Source organism: Aquarana catesbeiana, linkage group LG05 (assembly GCF_042186555.1).
Source record: "Aquarana catesbeiana isolate 2022-GZ linkage group LG05, ASM4218655v1, whole genome shotgun sequence".
Classification (NCBI taxonomy): Eukaryota; Metazoa; Chordata; class Amphibia; order Anura; family Ranidae; genus Aquarana; species Aquarana catesbeiana.
In genome coordinates, this window is record NC_133328.1 from 50249107 (window position 1) to 50276913 (window position 27807).

Sequence of the window (27807 nt, forward strand, 5' to 3'; positions counted from 1 at the left end):
CCAGTCTTCCCATTCTCCTTTGACCTTGACATCAACAAGGCTTTTTCATCCACACAACTGCCGCTCACTGGATATTTTCTCTTTTTCTGACCATTCTCTGTAAACCCTAGAGATAGTTGTGCATGAAAATCCCAGTAGATGAGCAGTTTTTGAAATACTCAGACCGGCCTGTCTGGCGCCAACAACCATGCCACGTTCAAAGTCACTTAAATCTCCTTTCTTCCCCATTCTGAGGCTCGGTTTGAACTTCAGTAATCTTCACCACGTCTAGATGCCTAAATACACTCATTTGCTGCCATGTGATTGGCTGATTAGCAATTTGTGTTACCAAGCAATTGAACAGGTATACCTAATAAAGTGGCCGGTGAGTGTACAATAAATAAATTTGATGGACCTTTCTTCTATTTTTCATGCATCTAGGTTAAAAGTTTGACTGTTCCTGCCAATCTACTTTTGCCAGCTACCTGCCACTAACCTATAAAGCAATTCCTAAAGTTAACACAGAAATCTCCCTAAGTATGTTATATTTCCACAACACAATGTCCCTAGCTTTCCCAGACACTTCTGCCAGATACACCAGCCGTGCAAGGCAAGTTGTCTGACACTCTAAACCTGACACCTGTTATCCAGCGCAGTCAGCAGTCAATGGACTTAGCACATAATAAGACTGGATGCTAGAAAACACATCCCCTCTGTGCTATGTTCAGCAGAAATCCAGCTTTCATGTTGATTGTTTTATATGCTGGGTAATTTAACATACTGCTGTTTGGATGTACATAAATTCTATGCCCAATTAAAGAGACACTTTGACTTTAGCCTTTGTAATTGGTATTATCAGTTGCTATCATGAAACAGTAAAAAAAAATCTAGTTTATAAAGATCACCAACATAGTTGCTATTTCCTATACTTTTCCACTAATTTCTATACAAGTATGTTTCTCCTTTTTTAGATTTGAGACATCATTTTAGTGTTATTCAATATGTATGTATTTTTTGTTTTAGGTACTAACAACATCATATGCAATTTAATTTCATATTGTACAGTAGCCTTTCTTGGGAAGGAGTATAACAGAGAGAGTTTAGGCGTTATCAGTGGACATGTCACTTTTTGAGGCATACATGTAGGCAGGTTACCTACAAGTGTGGGTTTTGTTATATCAAGTTAGTTAGCCTGCCCTGTCTGGGAAGGGGTTAGCTAGGTTTGGTCTCCTTTCCTGGGATTTTTGGGCCCTTCCTTCCCACCCTGTGATATAAAAAGAGGGAAGGCTGGGTCCCTGTGGTCCAGAGTCCTGAGTTTCCCATTCCCGTTCCTGGCTACAAACGACATGGGATATTAAGAATGGGTTGATGGTGACTAGCAGTCTGTCAGAACACTGCAATATCAGAGAATTTGGAGGATACCAATAATGGACTCTCACCTTTGTCAAGGTATGCCTAGGCAGCGATAGTCTAAATAGTTAAGGATCGAAGCGCATTTCACTAAAATGTATTGCACTGAAGTGTAACGTTATGAACTTTGCACTGAAAGTTTCAGTAAAGTTTTAAAACTTTCTAAGCCTGGTCTGAAGTTATTCAAGGAGTGCAATGTAGATTATGGTGTATCAGAGGAACAGGGTCTGTAAAGCACACATGGGGTACGAAGCAAGGCCACTATGAAAGGTTAACTCAGCAAGACAAGTTGGAGGAGGAATACAGTTGCTACAGGTAACCATGAACCAGTGAAAAATGAACAGCAGCTAGTCATACACGTGGTACCTGGTGTAGATGACAAGTCCTCTGGTAGCGAGGAGGTTGGTGATCTGACTCCCTCCCTAGAGGTCTCCCCAAAGTAACTGGGACTGAGCCCGCAATATGGAGGCCTCATGTACCTGGCCACTTGGTACTGGAGAGAAGAGTTAGGTGAGAGCACGCATGAGGTCTGCGCTGGTGCTCAGTGGGACACCATTCTGTCACTGCGAAGTAGCAGAGGTAAGCTGGGTCGGTGGAGAGGTTATAGGCTCAGCGGCGTCCCTCCTAAATGCAAACACTTGACAGTAAGGGTGTATAGTAACACGGGACAGCACATTTCACAGAAGAACTCTGTACATTTAACTACTGCACACCGTGTGGGCACCGCCATAATGTTAAATTTTCACAGGAATGTGCCCCCTCCTGGTCCCGGGCATTGATGAGCGCATGCACAGGACAGGTACCCCCACGTGCAGGACGAATGCGCCCCGCCCACATACATCTTAACCACATGCTGACCGCACCACGTACATATACTGTGGGCAACGGCTCTCCTTCGTGAAATCACGCTGCCGGTGACCACTGTGATTGCACACAGCGGGAGCCAATCAGCATTCCCGAGAGAGGCAGAACAGCAGTCTGCCTATACTTAGCAGGAACACAGATCTGTCTTCCCACTGTTGAAGAATCCCCCACACTGTTTGAAAGCACTCCTAGGGACACATTTAACCATTTGATCATTCTGATGTTAACCCTTCCCTCCCAGTGTCATTAGCCAGTTAGAGTTCATTTTTTTTGCACTGATCACTGTATTAGTGTCACTGGTCTCCAGAAAGTGTCACTTAGGGCTAGTTTACACTTGCTTCAAAACATGGCTTCGGACACACTTTGTTAAAGCTCTCTGAACATCAGTCAAAGCTCCTGTCACTAAATAAAATGGTTAACTTACAGTCCTGTTTACACCTTGCTTTTGCTTGGTGCTTCAATGAGGCTTCGGTGGGGCTTCGATGAGGCTTCGGTGGGGGTTTGATGAGGCTTTGGTGTAGCTTCGATGGGCCTTTGGTGGAGCCTCAGTGGGGCTTCAAGCGAGCTTTGCCATAGACTTCTACAGGGGCTTTGAAGACACTTTGAAGCACAACTAAAGTGACATGGGGTATAATTTTTGAAGCAAAGCTAAAGCAAAGCAAAAGCAAGGTGTAAGCTAACCATTTTCTTTAGTGACAGAGGCTTTGACTGGCGTGTCCAAAGCCTTGTTTTGAAGCAAGTGTAAACTAGCCGTTAATGTGTGTTGAAGCCGAAGCAAGTGTAAATGAGCCCTTAGTGTCCGATTTGTCCGCCGCAATGTCGCAGTCCCGCTATAAGTCGCTGATCGCCCCCATTACTAGTAATAAATAAATAAATAAATAAAAATTCCATAAAAAATCCCATAGTTTGTAGATGCTATAACTTTTGCGCAAATCAATCAATACACGCTTATTGAGATTTTTTTTACCAAAAATATGTAGCAGAATACATATTGGTATAAATTGATGAAGAAATTTGATTTTTTAAATATTTTTTATTAGACAAGTTTTATAGCAGAAAGTAAAAAATATTTTTTTTTCAAAATTGACGGTCTTTTTTGTTTATAGCGCAAAAAATAAAAACCGCAGAGGTGATCAAATGCCACCGAAAAAAAGCTCTATTTGTGGGAAAAATGGACATAAATTTTATTTGTGTACAGCATCGCACAACCACGCAATTTTCAGTTAAAGTAATGCAGTGCTGTATCGCATAAAATGGCCTGGTCATTAAGAGGGGTAAACCTTTTGGAGCTGAAGTGGTTAAATAACAGAAGCTTATCAAATTACAGACACAGGTACAAATCCTTCAACACATTTTCCAGTAAGCACTGGATGTCCAGCGTCCAGACTATTAACACCATCCCAGCCATTAAATGACTGTAGTAGCAATCTGACCAACGCTACTCTCAGTCCTGGCAGGAACCAGATATCTGGTCTGGTTCCAATGCAGGATGGAGTTGGGAGAAATGTAAGCTATGTTCTCTCTTCCATGGAAATTCAAAAGACCCATCCCGTGTGGTCATGGAATAGAGGCAGGAGGTGGGGGAGATGGAGTTCTTGTTCTCTTTCCTTCCTTCATACCATGCCTGTGTTGCAATCTTTGGTGCACTCCCAACCTCGGAACCTTATATTTTGTTGGCTTCATGCCTAGAAAGTGTAACACTCAATATAGTGTTACTATGGACTGAAGTTGGGATGCGCACACACATACTGGAACCAAATTGGATGATAGGCAATTAACCTACAAGCATATCTTTGGAGAGTGGGCAAAAATCCATAGAAGCACATGGTGAACTTGCAAAGCACACGCAGATATTATGCTGGTTGGGATGCAAACCAAGGTCACCATTACTGCAAAGCAGAAATGCTAACTACTGTGCTACTAAATCTCAGGTTTATGTAAATGTTCCAAAATATGAAGATAGACAGACAGACAGATATGGTGTATGTGCAGTGTGATGCTTCAGTTTGATGAATCGTTTAGTTATTTTAGTCCAGACCTCGCTATTCATATTTGAATGATCCACATGTAGAGTAGTCATGTTTCACACAGTATCTTTTTCTTGTATCTTCTACTTTGTAACAGATCAACATGAAAGTGAAATAATCAAGCCTGTTGTAAAGCCTTAGCTGGCTCCAAACCCTTCTTCCTTCCGAGACTGATCTGATGCCAATGACTGGATCATGTGAATGGCGTATAAATGGTGTACGTTCCTACATGAGCTGGATTATTGTGAATTACATAGTTCAATGTGAAAGATAACTATCTGCTGATAAACCAGAGGGAACTGAAACTGAAGGTGCCCATGGGGCGCAGACACATGGGCAAGGAATATAATGCACATCAATTTGTATCAACCAAGAAAGGAGGACTCTAAGGTGGAAAATACAAAGAAGTGCTACTTTTTTGAGGCTTGTGTATACTAGCCATTAGGAGCCACTGGAAATTGCCCAGATTCCTTTTCGCAGTAGTTGCCCCACAGCCAGGCACATGATCACAGTCACTCTTTGGCTCAAAAATAAGTTTAGGGGTGTTCTTTTTTGTGTTTTTATTTTTGGGGTAACTTACAAAGAGTTGGGGGATTTCAGTGGGATACAACAAAAAGGACGATGTACAGTACAAGATGAGGAAAAAAAATGTCCTTCTGTAGAACTGAAGCATAAGCAAACTGTGGACTTTGTGGCTTTGTAGTAGAAGCAGTTAAAAGCACAAAAGCTTATTTGAGCAATCAGAGCAGAGTCCCTTCACTAAGAACTAGATTGAGCTCTTCAGGCATACCTCCCAACTTTGGAACTTGAAAATGAGGGACACCTAGGGATAGAGAAGACATGCATCGCGCACCGTGGCGAAAATGGGTGTGGCTAGAATGTGCTGAATACTGAGATGGCTTAAAGGAGCATGGTTAAATAGATTTTAAGTCATATGGTATATAATGTATACAGTCTGCAATTCTTGTACCAACAAAATACATCATAAAAAATACTTCATAATTACTGTGCTATGAGGCTCTCTGATAAAACCCTATACTATAAAAAAAAGCACCACCACGTATACACTCAGATACAGTCAAGGGTTGAGGTATACTTAGTCACCCCTTAACATTAGAAGTCCCCCTTTCACATTAGGTGCCCCCCCCCCTTCATATCAGAGTCCCTCTTTCACACAATAAAGCTTGAACCATTTTATCATCAATCAAGTTGATGCCATATTTTCTAACTCTCTGGCATATGATCTGCAGTTGACCTCCTTCTGACTTGCATTTGACCTAAAGAGGGTCTTGCAATCCCATAGACGTGTATGGGAATACAAAATCCTTTTGATGCAAACATTTCTGGTGTGCAGTGCGTTAAATCATAGTTCTCCTGAAGAACTCCAGTGCTGTCTGGCACTTCCAGGTGTGCCAAAAAGAGTGCATGAAAATATTGTTAAAAAAGGCTTAATTTAAAACACCATATTATGTTCATGCACCTCAGTCTAGTTTAGACCTATCACTCTAAAGCATATAGGTTAAAAAGTTCCCCAAGGAGGGAGAGAAAAGGAGGGCTATCTAAGTGATAGAGATGCAGGCCACCTTGTCTGACTATCCGTTCCAGTTCCTGAACTCTGGCTATGTTTTGACTACGTTTGTTCTATTTACTTTAATTATTAAACAAGTGTGATTTAACTGTACTTCTGTCTCGGTCTGATTTCATGGTTTCTGACAGTAGGCGAAGGCCATGAATTCAGAAGATACAGTCAATCCACTTGTTGGTAATATTTTTTTCAGACTGGATGAGCAGGATCACCGCATGGATCAGTTTGCCATGGCGTTACAAATGCTCCTGAGTCGCACGGCTTTCCTGGAATCTCCCACTGTGGCTGCTCCAGTACAACCTGTGTTGCAGGCCGTCCCTGTTGCTGCGCCAGTCTCTGTGCAGGCACCCGCCTTAAGTATTATGTCTATAAGGAGGTATGTCTGGTTCCGCTCCGCTTCCCCAGTGATTTGGGGGCGATCCAGTCCAATGCAGAGGGTTTCTCAACCAGGTTGAGATATACTTTGAGATGCTGCCGAAGGCATTTTCCACAGACAGAAGCAAAGTAGGTTTCGCGATATCTTTTCTTTCTGGAAGAGCCTTGGACTGAGCAAACCCTCTATGGGAGACACAAAAACCTGTTGTCTTGAGTTACCCTGAGTTTGTGGCTTCTTTTAAAAGGGTATTTGACATTCCCTGTTGCCGATTATGCCATTGAATTCTGTACTCTGGCAGCAGAGGTTGCTTGGAACAACAACAGCTTTTTCTCATGGTCTCTCAGATACCATCGATGATGAGATAGCAGCCCGAGATATACCCACTGAGCTGGAGAAGTTGATCACGTTTGCCATCCTCATTGACTCCAGACTCAGAGAAAGACTCTCTTTTAAGGAGCGCTTGCAGAAGCCTCCTGTACATTTGTCTCCAAGCTTTGCAGTCCCACCCTTGCCTCCCTCACCTCCCATGCCTCCTGGTACCGAGTCGGTCAGTGAAGATGAACCCATGCACTTGGGCTTCACACGTCTCTCTTCGGATGAGAGATTGTGCCTTTATTTTGGCCAGGCAGGTCACTTTTTTAAGTCTCGTCCTACCCCTCCAGGGATGGCCCGAACCTTGAGGTCCTGTCACGGATAGACCTTAGGTGGCATTGTTTCGTCCCCAGTTATCCAGAAGGATAAGCCCCTGGTTTCGGTTACCCTTTCTTGGGCTGAGTCGTCCGTTGAGATACCGGCTCTAATCGACTCTGAGGCTGCAGGCCTGTTCATTGATGCTGCCTTTGTATCGAAGCACTCGATTCCGCTACAGCTGCGTGATACTTAATTTGCCATTGAAGCTCTTGACGGGAGACCTCTACAGCCTGCCCATGTGACTCATGATACTGTTCTGTTGTCCACGGCCGTAGGGGCTCTTCACCATACGATAATCCAATACTAAGTTATTTCCTCACCTAAGTTTCCGCTGGTTATTGGTTATCCTTGATTACAGAGGCACAACCCCTCTTTTGATGGGCTCCATGCTGAGGTTCTCTCCTGGTCGCCACAATACAGTAAGACATGCTTCCCGAAGGTAGCCAAGGTCCTGTGCACCTCTCCTCCCTGCCAGGGGATTACTGCGATTTTAGCGATAGGTCAAGCAAAGGTCAAGCCAGTAGTTTGCCTCCACACCAGTCATATGATTGCGCAATTGACCTTTAACCTGGTGCCATACCCCCTCGTGGCCAGGTTTACCCTTTGTCGGTCTTGGAGGATAAGGGCATGGAGGAGTATGTTGCAGACACACTTTCTCGAGGTTTCATCCGCAAATCCTTGTCTCCTGCTGGTGCTGGTTTCTTCTTTGTGAAGAAGAAGAGTGGTGAACTGAGACCTTGTATTGATTATATGGGTTTCAATCGTTTCACGATTAAGAATGCCTGACTGATTCTGTTATTACAGAGTTATTTGACCGCCTCAAAGGAGCAACGGTTTTCACAAAGCTTGATTTGAGAGGGGCATACAATCTCGTGAGGATTAAGGAGGACAACGAGTGAAATACCAGAACAGGTCATTAAGAGTACCTTGTAATGCCTTTTGGCCCTTGTAATGCCCCGGAAGTTTTCCAGGAATTTATTAACGATGTCAGAGATTTGTTGCAGTTATGTGTGGTGGTTTATCTCGAAGATATCCTCATATTTTCCAAGTCCCTGGAGAGCCACCACACAGATGTCTGTCGAGTGCTTCAGAAACTAAGAGAGAACAATCTCTATTGTAAATTGGAGAGATGTGAATTCCATCGTGAACAGGTTAAATTACTGGGTTATGTCATTTGCACTGCTGGTTTTTTGATGCACCTAGAGAAACTTTCAGCAGTTCTACAGTGGCCCTGACCCATGGGTTTACGTCCTCTGCAGTGTTTTCTTGGCTTGGCCAACTATTATCGGAAGTTTATCCATAACTTCTCGTCTCTGGTCAAGCCCCTGACTGATATGACCAGAAAGGATGGTAACCCACAGAGTTTGTCTACGGAGTCCATTAAGGCATTTGAGAGTCTCAAGGTTGCCTTTGTTTCTGGTCCTGTGTTGGCACATCCTGATCCTACGTTACCTTTTATCCCTGAGGTTGATGCCTCTGAGACTGGAGTTGGCGCTCTTCTGTCTCAATGTTCTACCTCTGAGAGCCTCCCTGTGGATACTTTTCCAAGAAATTGTCACCTGCGGAGTGCAATTACGAGATTGGTGACAGAGCTGTTAGCGATCATTTTAGCCCTGAAAGAATGGAGATATCTCCTTGAAGGTACCACTGTGCCAGTTCTCATTCTTACTGACCATGAGAATCTCACATTCTTGTCTAAAGCCTCTCTCCCAGAAGGGCACGATGGGCTCTTTTCTTGTCTAGTTTCAATTACATTGTCTCATTCTTACCCGGTTCTAAGAATGTAAGGGCTGATGCTTTGTCATGACAATATTCCTCCACTTTCAAGATGGAGTCAGTTCCGGTTCCTGTGATTCCTCCTGATCGTATTCTAGCTACGGTTTGCACCAGTCTCACTTCTCCTTTGGGTGACAAAATTCTTACTTCTCAGGTCCATGCTCCTCCTGAGAAACCTTGTGACTGCTGCATTGTCCCAGAGAGTTTCCGTACTGCCATGCTCCAGACTTACCACTCTCCCAAGGCTGCTTGCCACCCTGGGAAGAATCAACTCTTTTGGGACATTTCCCAACAATTCTGGTGGCCTAGTCTACGTACTGATGTAACCGCCTTCGTAGCTGCCTGTTCCGTGTGTGCTCAGGGTAAGACTCCATGACAACTTCCAGTGGGCCTCCTACAACCCATACCCAATGGAGAGAGGCCCTGGACCCACCTGTCTATGGATTTCAACTCCCAGGGCAACACAGTTATCCTTATGGTGGTTGACCGGTTCTCGGAAATGTCTCATTGTATTCCACTTAAGAAGTTGCCCACTTCTAAAGAACTGGCTTCCATTTTTGCCCGGGAGATCTTTCGCTTACATGGGCTACCCAAGGTGATTGTCTCGGACAGGGGTGAATGAATGAATGAATGAATGAATGATTTATAAAGCGCTGCAAATGCGAACTGAATCGCCTCAAGGCGCTGGATGCATTCTCTGATGTCAGCTTCTCAGAAAAGGAAGGTCTTTAGTTTTTTTCTGAAGGCCTGGTGGTTTTCTTCCATGCGGATGTTGGTAGGAAGAGTGTTCCATAGTCGAGGTCCTTGGACTGCGAATCTTCGTTCTCCCTTTGCTTTGTAGCGGTATTTGGGAATGGTAAGGAGGTTTTGGTTAGCTGATCGAAGACTGCGATTCGGTGTGTAGTGTTTTATTTTCTCGCGGAGATATGGTGGGGCGTTTCCTTGTACACATTTGTGGGTGAGGCAGAGGGTCTTGAATGTGATCCGTTTCTTCACGGTTAGCCAGTGTAGGCTCTTTAGGGAGGGGGAGATGGATTCCCAGGGTTTTTTTCCTGTTAACAGTCTTGCCGCCGTGTTTTGGATGAGTTGTAAGCGCGCAAGCTGATATTGGGGTAGTCCTACGTAGAGCGAATTTGCGTAGTCGAGTCGGGAATTGATGATTGTTCCCACAACTGCCGCTTTGTCCTCTTCTGGGATGAAGGGGATGAGTCTACGTAGTTGGCGGAGGAGATGGTGGGATCCGCTCACCACTGATCCTATTTGTGCATCCATTGTCATTCCTGAGTCAAAATGACTCCGAGACTCTTGGCTTTGGTGCTTGGGGAGATGGTCTGTCCAAGGATGGTGGGAGGTGTCCATGTAGTCTTTATTTTGGAATTTTTGTTAGCTTGTAGGAGAAGAAGTTCTGTTTTTGATCCGTTGAGTTTGAGGGAGCTAGTGGTCATCCAGTCGTCTATTAAGGAGAGGCAATTCTGTAATTGCTAATGAAGGTCTTTTTGTCCGTTGATACGAAGGTAGAGTTGGGTGTCGTCAGCGTATGAATGGAAGCAAAGATCGGTTTTCCTGATGATATTGAGAAGTGGGCGGATGTATATGTTGAATAGTACTGGTGACAAGGGTGATCCTTGAGGGACTCCGCAGGAGACTGCCCGGGTTTCCGAGGTGAATGTACCTAGTTTCACTGTCTGGGAGCGATTCTCTAGGAAGGATGTAAACCATTTTAGAGCAGAACCTGTAGCTCCTGCTACTTCAGCGAGGCGGACGAGTAAAGTATTGTGGTTTACTGTGTCGAATGCTGCGCTGAGGTCTAACAGTACCAGGAGACTCTGTTCTCCGTCGTCTGCTGCTTCAAGGGCATCATCCCATATTTTGAGAAGTGCTGTTTCTGTGCCATGGCCTGGGCGGAAGCCTGATTGCAGAGGGTCCAGGAGTTGGTGTGTGTCCAGGTGGCGTTGTAGCTGTTGTACTACCGCTTTCTCCATAATCTTGGAGATGGCGTTGAGGCTAGTTATTGGTCTGCGGCAGTTAGGGTCCTTAGGGTGGTCAGTTTGTGTCCCGGTTCTGGTGAGCCTTTTGTGCACAGTTGGGAATTCAGCTTGCTTTCTCCTCTGCGTATCGCCCGCAGTCTAATGGGACCATAGAACGTTTGGAGCTTTTCCTACGTTGCTATATTTCTGGCCATCATAACAATTGGTCAGACCTCTTACCGTGGGTGGAGTTTGCTCACAATAGTGCTTTGCATTCTGCTTCCCGATTGTCCCTGTTTATGGCGAACTATGGTTTCCAACCTTCCATGTTGCCTGACTTATTTGTTCCGCAGTGTATTCCTGCATTAGGGGAGCATCTCTGTGGTCTTCATTCCACTTGGGCACAAGTCCAGGAGGCTTTGCGACATGCTAATGATAGGTACAGACTCCATGCTGATTGCAGACGCCTGCCTGCGCCTTCCTACCAGGTTGGGGACAGGGTCTGGCTATCATCTCGCAACCTCCGACTTCATGTTCCCTCTGAAGTTCGCATCTCGGTTTATTGGGCCTTTCCTTATTCTTTGCAGGAATAACCCAGTGGCTTATGCATTAGGCCTTCCTTCTAATATGCATATCTCAAATGTATTTCATGTCTCCTTAATAAAACCTTTGGTCTGCAACAGCTTTACCACCTCGGTGCCTCGCCCTCACCCTGTACAGGTTGAGAACCATGTAGAGTATGAAGTACAGTCCATTGTTGACTCCCGTAGGTTCCATGGGTGTATACAGTACCTGGTGCATTGGAAAGGGTACGTTCTGGAGGAATGCTCTTGGGTCTCATCCTCGGACGTACATGCCCTTGTCCTCCTCCATAGACATTTTCCCCTCAAGCCTGGTGGTCCTCCGAGGGGAAGGGGTCATTGAGGAGGGGGTATTGTCAGGGCTGGGCTCAGCACTTCCTTCTCTGAGCTGACCGCTCAGTTATCGGCTAATTGCCAGCTCCTATCTCTACACAGTGACTCACCTGTTGATGATATCCTGCTCGTCAGTCCTGCCTACTTTAGCCGTCCAGCCCAGATGAACCCTGCCTTCGCCTTGGTCAACATCAAAGAGATTATCTCCTGCATTCCTGTTTAGGACTTGCTTGGCTGACATTCCTCCTGGCTCCAGATCCTGCTTGCTGTTCTACTATGCTGTTCCCTGGCTTCCTGACTTTGTGGTTTGTCTGACTATCCTTTCCAGTTAACAAACTTTGGCTATGCTTTGACTATGTTTGTTCTATCTACTTTTATTATTAAACAAGTGTGATTTAACTGTACTTCTGTCTCAGTCTGATTCATGGTTTCTGACAAGTCTATGTGGAGCAAACATGCATCAGCCCCCTGGAGGCTCAAGCCATGAGGGAGGAAGGGGAGAGGGGGTGAAAACGGGGGCATGGATCCAAATAGGAGTCAATGGGTCAAGGTGCATATATGACACTGACAGTGGAATCTATGATCCGTAGTGAAACAGCACAGTCCAGAGCCGCACCTCCAGGGTAAAATGAAGTAAGTAGCTGCTGTGCCCTCTGTATAAGGTTAACCAGACTTAGAGACTTGGTTTGTGGCTCAAGCACTTCTATCATGCGAGGAGCGATATATCACGCAGTTAATAGATACGTTACCACTCCTGTGGGTTGCTCAGTCCGTATCCCATACAGTGTACCTCCTCATACAGCGAATAGGCTGTCCGTGTATCCTTGTGGGGCTGGATATCAGTCAGTGGATCGCTGCTGATGTTACCTATGTCTGCCGTTTTGTCTGCCGCTTTGCCATGGGCAGAGGCATAGACAGGCCGCTCTCCCATCCCTATGCCGATCACGTAGAAGGGCTCCCCCTGTACTTCTTCATTGACTCACCAACACAGTGGGGGATTCGTGAGTGGTGTCTGGGCGGAAGTGACGTCAACGCATTTCGCTGTGCCAAAAAGAGTGCCCCTGCTGTGTCAAAAAGAGTGCCCCCTGATGTGCTCTGTGTGAATTCACCCACTGTCCGCAAATACAGGACACAGTAGTGACACAGCAGCCAACTAGAGACATACAATAGCCCCCAGCAGGGGGCTACCAGCAGGGGACACACTATACGCCACTACTGGAAGTGTCAGTCAAGGTGCCCAAAGCTCTTCAAGATGCAGGGGTAAACGGTGAATATATTTTTTATTTTTCCCTGGTGGCAAAGGACACATGTGGTCTAATGCTTCCCTCCAGGGCTTTTTTTCTCAGAAAATAGGTGCAGGAACTTAACCACAACCCTCCAACCCCTCCATACACACACCCTCCAAACCGCATCAAATAGTGCCTGTGGTCAAATTTCACTAATAGTAGGAGGGTCTTAAAGGGGCATTAAATACCAGGAGTGCATTACGTACAGTGTGCAGAGTTTAGGGGGAGGAGGGGTTCTCACAGAGTGCAGAGTTCAGGGGTGCACTACGTGCAGAGTCTGGGGGTGCGCTACATACATAGTGCAGAGTTGAGTGGTGCGCTGCATACAGAGTGCATAGTTTACAGGTGCGCTACACACAGAGTGCAAAGTTCAGCCCTCTTCCACAGCTGCTTACCTCTGCTCCCCCCCATCCACATCTCACTTTCACCCCTTGTCAACGCTCACCTCTGCATGCAACCCCCTCTCCTCCACCCCCTTCTTGAAAGATCCATCATCTTCCACATGTCTAGCTTGTGTTGCTGTATTAAACTGAAGCACCCAGCCGGCTCTTGCATCTACCCGCACACTGTAGGTGGCTCCGCCTCTCTCACTTGCAGGGAGATCATTAAATGGAGGTGTCGGCATCACACAGCACACCAGGGCACCTGCATCTCCCTTGTCCCCATCCTGCACTCAGTAGGAGCCACTCAGGAGTTCAGATCTGTTACTGGCAAGATATCATCGGTATACACTGAAGCCGAATTTCTGTGTTTACAAGTGATAGTGTTGAGCAGGGAGCAGAGGGCCTGAGCCAGAGATGGTGCAACTGAGTTCCGCCAAGTTCCAGCTGAAAAAAAAAACTCTGCTACCTTCTATCTCCTTAGGGTCACACAGAAATTTACCAGCAAGTTTGAAAAACCTCAGTGTAAGGTAATAAACACTTTGGGTTTTAGAAGTTGTCTCCAAATGGTCTAATTCAAAGCCAGTTGTTGCATGGAGGCATCTTTTTGGCGACCAGGCAGTTTTTGACCAGTCTTGTTGGGTCACATTAGTAGTCCATTAACATTGTAAAAAGCAGCTGCTTCACTGATGTATTGGCAAATCTGTCTACACGTCTTGAAGTAACACAATTTATCAGAGAAGGGATCATAGAATAGGTTCACACCCGTGATAGCAAGTTGTGCTTAGATTTTGAAAGTGTTCCAAAGTTCACTGTGTACTATGTGACACGCAGCAATGGCATAAAAAAACAAAATGTCTCCTCCGATCTGCCATCTACAAGACTGTTAAGAAATAAGGACAATTTGTATCGCTTTAAGCTGGTCTTATACCTGTAGAATTTCCTTCAAAAAAATTAAAGAAGGTGATTTGACAATCGGTTTCAATTAGAGCAAGTGAAAAAAATCAAAGCACGAGGACTGGAAATTATTGACAAATCTAACGGAAACGAATGAATTTCTAATTGTTAAATTGGCTCCCAGCTGAGAAAAATCTTAACTAGTCTTTTTTGTCAAATATTTTTGTTTAGGAAAGTGAAAGCCAGCACTAGAGAAAACTTGTGGCAGCTGGCATATAAGTTTAATACGTATATAAACCTCCAAATAAAATATTCCATAATGCTGAGCTCAAATGTGTGTAACACTGTATCAAATTAGTTCATCTGATCAATATGTATCAGTAAGTGATAAAATGTCCAAATGATTTTCAATCAACAAATAATATAAAGATCCAATAAGTGATCATGTGAACCACCACTAAAGAGGAAAAGAAAAAGAAGAGTCCTCTATAATATTCCCAATGTACGAAGCAATAAAGTTATTTTTGTATATAATCTTCCCAATATGAAGGACAATAAAGTTCTTTATGTGTGAACATAATAGAGGGGACTAAATTGAAAAATAAGCATTTGGGCAGATCAAAAAAATTAAGATCATCTTTAATGTTACTAATTTTGCCCTATGATTCTTTAGATTAGGACTGTTTGAGCATAAATTCATAAATCATTTCCAATACAATCTAATGCTGAATCCATAATTTAAACAATGCTGATTGATCAATCCTTTTGTTTACAACTGAAAAACTGACTTGAATTGAATAAACTCCCAAATGTATGTGACAATAAAGAAAAGGAATCCCATATCTGATCAATAGTGAAGAAATCTGCACCATGGTTGGCAGTGACTGATGTAAACGGCTGAGTGTCCTCCACACAGAATGTGTCAGCAAATGACTGATATAATTACTTACATAACAAAACCTGAAACGTGATCGGGGTCACAAACCAGCAGTCCATGGAGCCAACACTCTTTGTAATCAAACAGGATTAATAGTAAAGAATAGTGTCTCTGTTGTTTTTAGCAACCAATCAGATCCTTCCTTTCATTCCCTACTCGGAAAAAAAAAAAGGATGGAATCTGACTGGTTGCTATGGGTGACAAAGATATATTTTCTTTATTTTTGATAAATAAGCACCATGACTATGGCAGTTTAGTTACAGGCAGGAAGGTAACATGAGGGACAGTCCTTTATTTATAAATATGGAAGCTGGTATCTATGGGTGCCATGTATAGAAATGCCTGGGGAAATACATAATGTCTTGGCCATTGCAACCAATCTTCTCATTTTTATGCAGTAAGCTGTATAGATAATATAAAATCTGTTAGTATCAGTGAAAGTTAACAGCATCTCTGATAGACCTAGACCCTAAGCCTAATGGCAAAATCATTTTAAAAGTTTTTTCTTGTCTTGTTTGGGATGTTTTTCCTCACTTCCTGTTTCAGTGTCCCCAACACAGAAAGAGAGGGGACATTTTTCCAACTGGAACACAATGGCAATAAAAGCACATTTTATTAGCATATTTTATTAATAGTATTATTAGTGAGGGAAGGCTAGAACCCTCCATTAGATGTTTACTGCTGTGTCCCCAATGGAGATTTCCCCTCACTTTTACAGACTACAGTCCATTTAACATGGTTTCTTATGGATCTAGTTTACATCTGTGTGTTTTGAGCAGGTGCGTTTTTTGGAAAGGGTCAAGGACTTTTTTCCCACAGCAGATTGTGTTTTGCGTGTAATGGACTACAATGAACCAGCACCAAAATCGCAAGTGATGCATTTTTGATGCGTTTTGCAGTTTTTTTTGTTTGTGGCCAATAGGAAAGAAATTATGACAGTTCTGTTCATGGAGTACGACTTTACACTCTCTGGCATTCAAGTCGCAGGAACCTTTATGTCCAAAATCGGGTTAGGGTTAAGGGTTAGCATAAGGGTTAAGGGCTAGGGTTAGGATTAAATGTTAGGGTTAAATTTAGGATTAGCGGTAATCATTAGGGTTAGCTAATGATTACCGCTAACCCTAACAATTACCGCTAACCCTAAGCCTAATGATTACTGCTAACCCTAATGCCCCGTACACACAATCGGATTTTCTGACAACAAATGTTGGATGTGAGCTTGTTGGCGGAAAGTCCGACCGTGTGTATGCTCCATCGAACATTTGTTGTGGGACTTTCCGCCAACAAATGATGGTTAGCATGCTCTCAAATTTTCCGCCAACAAATGTTTGTTGTCGGATTTTCCGTTCGTGTGTACACAAGTCTGTCGGACAAAAGTCCGAAGTACAAACACGCATGCTCGGAATCATGCATCACTATTGAACTTCCTTTTTATCGGCTCGCCATACGTCTTGTATGTCACTATGTTCATATTTGTTGGCCAACATTTGTGTGACCGTGTGTATGCAAGACAAGTTTGAGCCAACAACCTTCGAACGAACATCCATGGTTTTGTTATCGGAAAGTCTGATCATGTGTACAGGGCATAAGTTTAACCAAACTCTAACTTTACCCTAACCTAACTCTAACCCAACTCTAATTCTAGCACCAATCCTAACTCTAACCCAACTCTAACCCTAACCCAACTCTAATGCCCTGTACACACGACCGTTTTTGCCGTCGGAATAAACGCCGAAGGTTTCTCCGACGGAATTCCGCTCAAGCCTACACATGGTCACACCAAAGTCCAGAACGCGGTGACGTACAACACGTACGACTGGACTAGAAAAGGGAAGTGCAATAGCCAGTAGCCAATAGCTTCCGTCTCGTACTTGCTTCAGAGTATGCGTCGTTTTTAGTCCGTCAGAACAGCATACAGACGAACGGGTTTCCCAATAGGAATTGGTTCCGTCGGAGATATTTGGAACATGTTCCATTTCTAGATCCGTCAGAATTTTGACAAAAAAAAGTCAGATGAGGCATACACACGATCAAAATAGACGATGAAAAGCTTCCGTCAGACTTTTTCTGTTGGACATTCCGCTCGTGTGTACACGGCATAATTCTAGCACTAACCCTAAATCTAACCCAACTCCAATTCTAGCACTAACCCTAACTCTAACCCAACTCTAACTCTAACCTTAACTCTAACCAAACGCTAAATCTAGCACTAACCCTAACTCTAACCCAACTCTAATTCTAGCCCTAACCCTAACTTTAACCCTAACTCTAACCCAACTCTAATTCTATCCCTAACCCTAACTCTAACCTAACCCAAGCTCCAACTCTAACCCTAACTCTAACCCTAACTCTAACCCAAATCTAACCCTAACCCTAATTCTACCCAACCCTAAACCTAACCCTAACTCTAACCCAACCCTAACCCTGACTCTAACCCAACCCTAACTCTAACCCAACCCTAACCCTAACCCTAATTCTACCCAACCCTAAACCTAACCCTAACTCTAACCCAACCCTAACCCTGACTCTAACCCAACCCTAACTCTAACCCAACCCTAACCCTAACCCGACTGTAATTTTAGCCCTAACTCTAACCCTAAATCTAACCCAACTCTAATTCTAACTCTAACCCTAACTCTAACCCTAGCCCTAACCCTAACATGCGACTTTGGACAGATAAAAGTTCCTGTACTACTTTAATGCGACTTTAATAAAAGATGAGTGCCAGAGAGTGTAAAGTTGCAACCAAGTCGCACTCCATAAACAGAACTGTAATACTTTCCTATTAGCCAAAAAAACCCCCTGCAAAACACAAAACGCAACCAAAACACATAAAAAAACGCAAACCGTGTCAGAAAAACACATCAATCGCAACAAGCATAGGTACGAACCCCTGCCTAAACATCCAACTCTTATAATTCTGCAGCTGACTTTTCCAAAAAGTTCGGGGATATTCTGGCACTTCCTCAAATGGATGGCTGAAGGTTATGTTATTTTTTCGTAGGGTGTATCTAAACCCAGGAGCAAAAATTTACTATATTGCAGCTTACCAGTCCTTAGATGTGGTGGCTGCTTAGGTTTCATAGTTTAGAGGCGTCTTTCCCTTATTTTCACCCCAACAATACTCGCTTGTGGTACTTTATCTATAGAGCATTAGTGTTGCCCTGGGTGAGGAAGTGTGTTAGGGCTACAAAACACTTTGCCTTCTCCTCATCTCCATAACTTGGGGAGAGGTGTTCTGTAGTTCACAGAGAGAACTGGGAACTACATTAACTGATAACAACGGGCTCCCGCTGCTGAGTAAGCCAATGAGGAGAGAGAAGTCGCTGCTCTCATTCACATTGCTGGATTGAGATGGGGTTCAGGTAAGTATAAATGGCGGGGCGGGGTGTACCGGAGGTTTTTTACCTTAAAGCATAGAAACCTTCTGCCTTTAGAATCACTTTAACAGACTGAAAGATGATCACCTAACACTGAAATACATACACTATATTACCAAAAGTATTGGGACGCCTGCCTTTTACACGACAATGAACTTTAATGGCATCCCAGTCTTAGTCCGTAAGGTTCAATATTGAGTTGGCCCACCCTTTGCAGCTATAACAGCTTCAAATCTTCTGGGAAGGATGTCCGCAAGGTTTAGGAGTGTGTCTATGGGAATGTTTGACCATTTTTCCAGAAGCGCATTTGTGAGGTCAGGCACTGATGTTGGATGAGAAGGCCTGGCTCGCAGTCTCCACTCTAATTTATCCCAAAAGTGTTCTATCGGGTTGAGGTGCAGACCAGTCAAGTTCCTCCACCCCAAACTCGCTCATCCATGTCTTTATGGACCTTGCTTTGTGCACTGGTCCAAATCATTTGGTGGAGGGGGGATTATGGTGTGGGGTTGTTTCCCAGGGGTTGGGCTTTGCCCCATTTTTTCAGTAAAGGGAACTCTTAAGGCGTCAGCATACCAAGACATTTTGGACAATTTCATGCTCCCAACTTTGTGGGAACAGTTTGGGGATGGCCCCTTCCTGTTCCAATATGACTGTACACCAGCAAGGTCCATAAAGACATGGATGAGTGAGTTTGGGGTGGAGAAACTTGACTGGCCTGCACCTCAACCCAATAGAACACCTGTAGGATGAATTAGAGCGGAGACTGCGAGCCAGGCCTTCTCGTCTAACATCAGTGCCTGACTTCACAAATGTGTTTCTGGATGAATGGTCAAACATTCCCATAGACACACTCCTAAACCTTGTGGACAGCATTCCTAGAAGAGGTGAAGCTGTTATAGCTGCAAAGGGTGGGCCAACTCAATATTGAATCCTACGGACTAAGACTGGGATGCCATTAAAGTTCATGTGTGTGTAAGACCCCTTTCACAATGAAGTGTTTTTCAGGCGCTTTAGAGCTAAAAATAGCGACTGTAAAGTGCTTGAAAAGCGCCTTACCTGTAGCCCCAGTGCGAAAGCCCGAGTGCTTTCACACTGGGGCGGTGCACTTGCAGGACTTTAGAAAAGTCCTTCAAGCAGCATTTTTGGGGCGGTTTGGGAGCAGTGTATACACTGCTCCTAAAATGCCCTGCCCCTGAAATAAATGGGCAGTGCTGCTAAAGCTCTTCAGCAGAGGTGCTTTTCGGGCACTTTTATCCCTTTCTTCAGCTGCTAGCGGAGGTAAAAAGTGCCCCGCTAGCAACCAAAAAGTGCCGCTAACATGACAGTAAAGTGCCCCTAAAACTAGCGGCACTTTACCACTGACGCAGCCCGCTGTCAGTGTGAAAGGGGTCTTAAAGTGGTTGTAAACCCTGGTAAAAAAATAAAAAAAAAAAAAACCTGCAAGACCCTCGCAGCCATCCTTGTGATTGGCTGGAGCCGCGATGACGTCACTCCCACGCTTGCGTGCGGGAGCCGCCGGTAATGGCACACAGACTGAAGAAACGGCACGTACGTGTCATTGCTTCAGTTTGCCCTAGTGTGCATGTGCCAATGTCATCGGCACATGCAGGGGACAGGGGATATCTCCTAAACCGTGCAGGTTTAGGGGATATCCTGGGTAGCTACAGGTAAGCCTTATTATAGGCTTACCTGTAGCATAAAGTTGTTGTAAAGGGTTTACAACCACTTTAAGGCAGGCGTCCCAATACTTTTGGTAATATAGTGTATATAGGAGCTACTGTACCTGCCAAAGGATTTGTCATTTTGTACATCCAGTTCTGAGATTTCCACACAGGACAGCTCTGTCTGGTAGGACAGGAGACCTAATTTTGTATCAGCTGCTGTTCAGTAACACTCACGGGTCCTGTCCCTCCCTCAGACTGTGATTGGACAGTGAAAGGAGAAGCAGCAGACAAATGAGCTCATCTTTCTGTCACTCTGCTCTCTCCTCCTATCAGCATGTCTACTGTTAGTACATGAGCACAGAAGCACAAAATGATTGGCTCCTTGTGTTGCTCTCCCCTCTTCTAGTCTGAGTGTATTAATGAATACAAAGCTGCAGTATTTTGTTATACTTTCTAGGAGTTCAGCTTTAAAGGAAAGCAAATAATTCCGGTGGGCTCTATGCACTAAATATAATATAAAGCTATGGCCGGCTCCCTTATTTTAGCCGTACTGCGCTGTGAACGTACAGCTATGTTGAGGGCTACATGCTTGTGTTACTGTAAAATGTGCCGAGGGAAGCACTTTCCCCGCCCACTGGCTTCTTATGCTATACTTAACCACACAGACCGGCAGTAGGGTGACCCAGCTGCTCTAATGAACCGTATTAGGCAATGCAACTCGCAGGAGCACACAACTAATTGCTGTTCATTCACCATTCCTCGGCTACCTTTACATTTCTCAAGGAATTATCTGAATCAATTAAACGTCTAGAAATTCAAACAACCTAGAAGACCGATAAGCAGGCTGGCACAGTTTGTGTTAAATATCCTTTTTCTTGTCACACCTTTAGAACGCAATACAAATTTCCTGAAAACCAGCAACACAATTCCACAAAATATTAAAAAAAAAATTGGAACGTTCCAAATTCTTTTATCTAGTTGAATACCTTAATCATACTAAATATTTCGTTTTTTTTTTTTATGTGCGACTTTTAGTGACACTTAAATGATTTACAATGACAGAATATTAAAAATTGAATTTGCATCACCGTAAAAAAAAAAAAAAAAAAATCAGATCTATAGAATGCATTATAATCAGACAGAAAGGCAAAAGATTTGTACAGGTGTTATATCGTATGACAAAATGTGAAAAATGCGGTACATACCCTGCGGTCATGGCGATGTTGTAAAAAGTGAGCCATGCTGTGGCCACCGCGCCGATCTGCTTTTTTTTGGCGTTTTCCTTCTCCTCCACGGACCCATCGTCCTCACTTGATGCCATGGCTTCACAGGCAAAAGCTGCGGGGTCAGGCTGAAGTTTGAGGCACAGCTGACAGCTGGAGATGACAAATCTCACATACAGTGGCACATGGCTCCTCCAATAATAGAGCACAAGGGAGGAGCCACCCCATAGCTTTGTCTTGTCCGGTCTGGAATAACAGCAGAGACGAGTTTGGCCAATTTAATTATGAATGAAAATTCTCATTATTATAGTATAACTAAAGGCAAAACATTTTGTTTCGTTTTGGATAGAGTGGAGAGGGATTAGAACCCCTGTCAGTTTTTATTGCTGTCTGTGCCCCCCCCCCTTAGGGAGATTCGCCCTCTCTATTTATCCTGTTTACCATTATCTATAGCTCCCAACTGTCCCTGATTTGGAGCAATGTCCCTCTTTCCCCCTCATTTGTCCCTCATTTTGGTCTGATCTATATAGTTGTATATAAAATGTACTTTTTATCTTTCAAAAAGTGTTTCCCAGCGCTAAACCTTTCATCCAAATTCTAAATTGCTGCATTTGTAAATTTTAAAAGCCAATAAAAAGGAATAGTAGTGGTAAAAAAAAGTCCCTTGTGGATTCACTTAACCTTTATTTATTTCAGGTACTTATACAGCGCAGTCAATTTACGCAGCGCTTTACATATACATTGTACATTCACATCAGTCCCTACCCTCAAGGAGCTTACAATCTAAGGTCCCTAAGTCACATTCATACATACTAGGGACAATTTAGACAGGATCAAATTAACCTACCAGCATGTCTTTGGCGTGTGGGAGGAAACCGGAGTACCCGGAGGAAACCCACGCAGGCACAGAGAGAACATACAAACTCCAGGCAGGTAGTGTCGTGGTTGGGATTCGAACCAGCAACCCTTCTTACTGCTAGGCAAAAGTGCTATCCACTACACCACTGTGCCACCCTATTTTGAGTTAACTCTCCTTTAATGGGGTGTGGCAGGGGGCGTGTCCTATACCTACATACATTTGCTAGTAGGTGTCCCTCATTCTCATCTCAAAATGTTGGGAGGTATGTGTTATCATTGAAAGTGAAAGTAAAAGAAAATTTCCAAATTTTGGGTTTTCCCCAGAAAAGGAATAGAGGAGAAATCTTCCAATGGGGACACTAGTTCTGGTGAGCTGGGGGTTCCCAAGGAATTGGCCGGAACCGCGATGACGTCATTCACGTGCATGCGCGCGGGAGCCGCCGGTCACGGCACAGCTACTGAAAAAACGGCACCAGCGCTCTGCTTCTTTAGTGTGCATGCGCCGATGACGCCGGCAGCAGCGCATATATTAAATATCTCCTAAACTGTGCAAGTTTAGGAGATATTCAAGGTACCTACAGGTAAGCCTTGTTATAGGCTTGTTATAGGCTTACCTGTAGTTAAAAAGTGGAGTAACAGAGTTTACAATCACTTTATCTGCTTCACCCCCGGAAGATTTTGCCCCCTTGCCGACCAGAGCACTTTTTGTGATTCGGCACTGCGTCACTTTAACTGACAATTGCGCAGTCGTGCGACGTTTGCACCCAAACAAAATTGACATCCTTTTTTTCCCACAAATAGAGCTTTCTTTTGGTGGTATTTGATCACCTCTGCAATTTTTATTTTTTTTGCGCTATAAACAAAAAAAGAGCGACAATTTTGAAAAAAAAAAAAGCAATATTTTTTCATTTTTGCTACAATAAATATCCCCCAAAAATATATAAAAAAACGATTTCTTCCTCAGTTTAGGCCGATATGTATTCTTCTACATATTTTTGGTAAAAAAAAAAATCGCAATAAGCGTATATTGATTGGTTTGCGCAAAAGTTATCGTCTACAAAATAGGGGATAGTTTTATGGCATTTTTATTATTAATTAATTATTATTTTTTTTAATTAGTTATGGCGGCGATCTGCGATTTTTATCATGACTGGGACATTATGGCGGACACATCGGACACTTTTGACACTATTTTGGGATCATTGTCATTCATACAGCGATCAGTGCTATAAAAATGCACTGATTACTGTGTAAATGACACTGGCAGGGAAGGGGTTAAACACTAGGGGGTGCTCAAGAGGTTAAGTTTGTCCTAGGGAATGATTCTAACTGTGGGGGGGGGGGATGGGCTACAACTCACATTGCGGGCGATCACTGCTCCCAATGACATGGAGCAGTGATCTCTGTCATGTCACTAGGCAGAACAGGGAAATGCCTTGTTTACATAAGCACTTCCCCGTTCTGCGGCTCCGTGACACGATCGCTGGGAGACCGGCGGACATCGAGTCCGCGGGCGCGGTCACGCTGTACAGGTACCCCCATTTACACACCACTGCCATTGTGCCGTACATCGGCGTGCAGCAGTCGGCAAGTGGTTAAGGAGATTCACTCTCTCTATTTGTCCTGTTTGCCCTTATCATTGAAAGTGAAAGTAAAAGGAAATCCCAAATATTGGGTTGTCCACAGAAAAAGAATATAGGGAAATCTTCCAGTGGAGACACTAGTTCTGGTGAGCTGGGGGTTCCCAAGGAATTCCCTTAATTTGTAGGGATTTCCGCTCACTTCCTGTTTGGCTATGGGACAGGAAGTGAAGGGAAATCACCGCAATGGGACACAGATGGTGAAAAAAAAAAATCTAACACGGGTTATAACTCTCCCTTGCTCTACACAAAATGTTAAAAAAAGTTTTGACAATAGTTCTACTTTTGCAGATATTTGTCCAGGTTAGTAGCTTGGTAGTTAATAGTATAACATAATATGCTATACTGCCGGCTATTATCTGGGCAACAATACCCCCCCTTCCACTCATTCCCCCGGTCTAAAGAAAAAAATGATGATGACCAGAGATTCAGTGCTGCTGTACACAGTCCTGCGTTAGACTGGTCTTGTCCCTGTCCTTCTTCATGATGTAATCCTCCCATTGCTGGAGTCTCTAGGACCTGTAAGGACCCTGCAGCTGTACAGCCAATGGCAAATGCATTGCTCCCAACTGTCTCTGATTTCAAGGGACAGTTGCTGCAGAGTTAACCTCTTGCCAACCCACTCACAGTAGATCTACTGCGAGAGGGGGGCACAGCCAGGCATCGTGACGTACCCACATGCATGCGTGCGTGTGATTTTGACTGCGCCCCTTCCCTATGTAGCTGAAACCATGTGCCCGAAACCCTGAAACAGGCAGCAACGTACGTCTGTAGCTGCCACCCCGTCACAGTATATCTACTGCAACGGATCAGAAAGTGGTTAATTACCAATGGTATTTCTGAAGTATGCAGCATGGAGGGGGTTCATGTACTGCTACTGGTCACTGATGAATTAGTGACTGACCAGTGAGAGTTAACTAACCCCTTTGTGCTGCGTTAGTGGCATCAGTGACAGTACATTAACCACCTTCATGCTGCATATTACAGAAGTGCCATTGGTATTACAAGTGTATCAAAGTGTAGCACTAGTGTGCCAAATTATATAACCATAATAAACAGAAAAATTATACATATAACAAATACAGTGAAAAAATTATATAGTGAAGTGATAAAGTCTCTAGTAGTCTCCAAGTGTCCCTCATGTATAGTGATTACTCGCAGTCCATATTGGAATGGGACGGTCCTGTTCATCGTGTGAATAGCCAATACGGTAGATAGGAGGTAAAAATACCAATGTGATAATACCACCACCCGAGTAAAATGTAGGCTTATCAGAAAGTTTGGACCCAAAAGAACGTTCTATGAGTCAGATGAGCTTGTATTGCCAACCGGCAATGGAGGAAGAACCTTGGAAATCAACAGTGATGGAAATCTGGAATCATCAATGCCTTAATAAAAGGGTCTTTTTGGCCGCCATTGGAGAGAAGGTAGGTCACCGCTTATCTCCCAACATGTAAATCTGCTTTTGTTGCTGTGTTGGGTAATGTCAGTGTGCAAAGTATTGGTAATTAACCTCCCCTCAACTCCCCCAATCCAAAGAGTTAATTAATTCATCTGCAGATGGAAATCTGCTTACTTGTGCAATTTATAGTGCTTGGTTCCTCCTCAGCTCCTCTAGGTCATAGCTCTGGGCCCGGCAGCAGCACTCTATACTCCTCTGAGTCCTCTCCCAACTGCCTCCAGCCAGCCTCTCAGTGACGTCACACCAGGCCAGGACTATGAAGCGCTTGTCAGGGGGTGTATCTCCGCTGATGGGGGAAGTGAAGGGCTGGTCTGTGCTAGGCTTGCACTGGGTGCAGGAGCGCACTCAGCACATTGTTGCAGCTATTAGTGGCCGCCCAGTGTGTACAGTCACACACACACACACACACACACACAGTGACAGTGTACTTGTCTAGCCAGATGTTCGAAGCACACTGCCGGAACTTCACCAGCACCCACCTTCCTCCAGTAAATTGTGCCGCCCAGGGCATCTGCCACTCCCCCCTTGTATCAGACCTGGCGCAGAGTGATGTGTTTTCAAACAAACAGTACTCTGTATACACAGACAAGCGATCTTAAAAAAAGTTAATTGTAACTCAGTGGGATCCGGCAAATCTTCAGCTAGCACTTAAAGAATAGTGGAAATAATCCTGAATGGTCAAGCAGAGCAAATTTAGCTGGAAAGTGGTTAACCAATAGAGGATGCAGATTTTTCCTGTATAGCCTAAGCACAAATGGTCACCATATGTGTTGGTTCAATGGTATTGTATCCAGTAGGACTACAGATGCCAGAGATGTGAGTTAGGGTTGCACCAGTACCACTTTTTTAAGACAGAGTACAAGTACCAATACTTTTTTCAAGTACTCGCCGATACCGATTACCAATACTTTTTTTAATGCCATATGACAGTAGCACTGATAGGCACTGATAGATGGCACTGATGTCAGTCGTTTTTATTTATTTTTTTTTACAATTTTATTTTTTACAATTTTTTTTATTATTATTTTTTTTACAATTTATATTATATTTTTGGGGGAGTGGACAGTATCAGTGTTTTTTTTTTTATTTATTTTTTATTATTTTTACAATTTAGTTTTAAATATTTATTTATTACAATTTTTCCTTTTTTTTAATCAACCCTGTTTGGGGGTGGGGGGGGACTAAGGACACAGATTCCTCAGTCCCTTTCTCTGCAGCCTCCGCTGTCCTAAAGATGAATGGAGAGGAAACAGAGGCTCCTCTCCATTCATAAACTGAAGCATTATAAACACAGTTTACAATGCTCAGTTTTGAATGGACAGAGTCAGTGCATTCTAAAAAGGAAGGAGCCGGTAAATGACAGATTTACTGGCTCCTTCCTCTGGTCTGCATCCTGACAGATCTGGGACAGGGGGGACTGGAGGAGGACACAGAGGGGGAGCGGAGAAGTAGCTGAGGAGGACTTGGAGGGGGCCACGGGGGGAGGGGGGATCAGAGAAGGAGCGGAGGAGGACACAGAGGGGGAGCAGAGAAGGAACGGCATTGTATTTTAATGTATTATAACTGTATTGTCTCCCTTTTGTATTGTAAAGCGCTGCATAAACTGTTGACGCTATATAAATCCTGTATAATAATAATAATAATAATAAAGGACACGGAGAAGGACACAGAGTTGGAGCAGAGAAGGAGCGGAGGAGGACACAGAGGGGGATTGGATGGGCAACAGAGAAGGAAACAGGGGGGGGGGTGGAGAAGGAGCTGAGGAGGACTTGGAGTGGGACTGGAGAAGGAGAGGACCGGAGAAGGAGCAGAAGAGGACATGGAGGGGGAACGGAGAAGGACACAGAGGGGAGCGGAGAAGGACATGGAGGGGGAGCGGATGGGGAGTGGAGAATAACACAGAGGAGGCGGAGAAGGAGTGGAGGAGGACACGGAGGGGGAGTGGAGGAGGACATGGAGGGGGAACGGAGAAGGACATGGAGGGGGAGCAGATGGGGAGTGGAGAAAAACACAGAGGAGGCGGAGAAGGAGTGGAGGAGGACACGGAGGGGGAGCGGAGGAGGACATGGAGGGGGAGCGGATGGGGAGCAGAGAAGAATATGTTGGGGGAAGGGATGGGGAGCTGAGAAGGACACAGAGGGGGAGTGGAGAAGGAGCAGAGGAGAACACGGATGGGGGAGCGGAGAAGGAGCGGAGGAGGACACAGATGGGGAGCAGAGAAGGACACTTTGGGGGAGCGGAGGAGGACATGGCGGGGGACCTTAGGAGCATGGCGGAGGAAACGTAGGAGGACACAGGGGACAGTCAGGGAATGATCGGTGTGGTGGTGGGAGCCATTAAAAGCACCAATCTCCCTGTATAGATTTCAATAAGGCAGCTGAAAGCCGCAGGAGGGAGATAAGTTGAAGTGGCTGTCAGCTGCTTTACTGAAATCTATACAGGGAGATTGGTGCTTTTAATGGCTCCCACCACCACACCGATCATTCCCTAAC

General features: G+C 44.4%; 1 protein-coding gene across 2 annotated transcripts in view; it reads right to left on the bottom strand.

Moving 5' to 3' along the window:
* Positions 1-21570, bottom strand: part of HACD1 (3-hydroxyacyl-CoA dehydratase 1) — a 104264-nt gene extending 82694 nt beyond the window's left edge. Inside the window, exon 1 of one of the 2 annotated variants that reach the window (XM_073632661.1) lies at positions 21338-21570. In XM_073632661.1, the coding sequence (XP_073488762.1) occupies positions 21338-21453 (116 nt within the window). In that variant the 5' untranslated portion in view covers positions 21454-21570. The remainder of the gene's footprint in view (positions 1-21337) is intronic. The other variant, XM_073632659.1, reaches the window with a different exon arrangement.
* Between the last annotated feature and the right edge of the window lie 6237 nt (positions 21571-27807).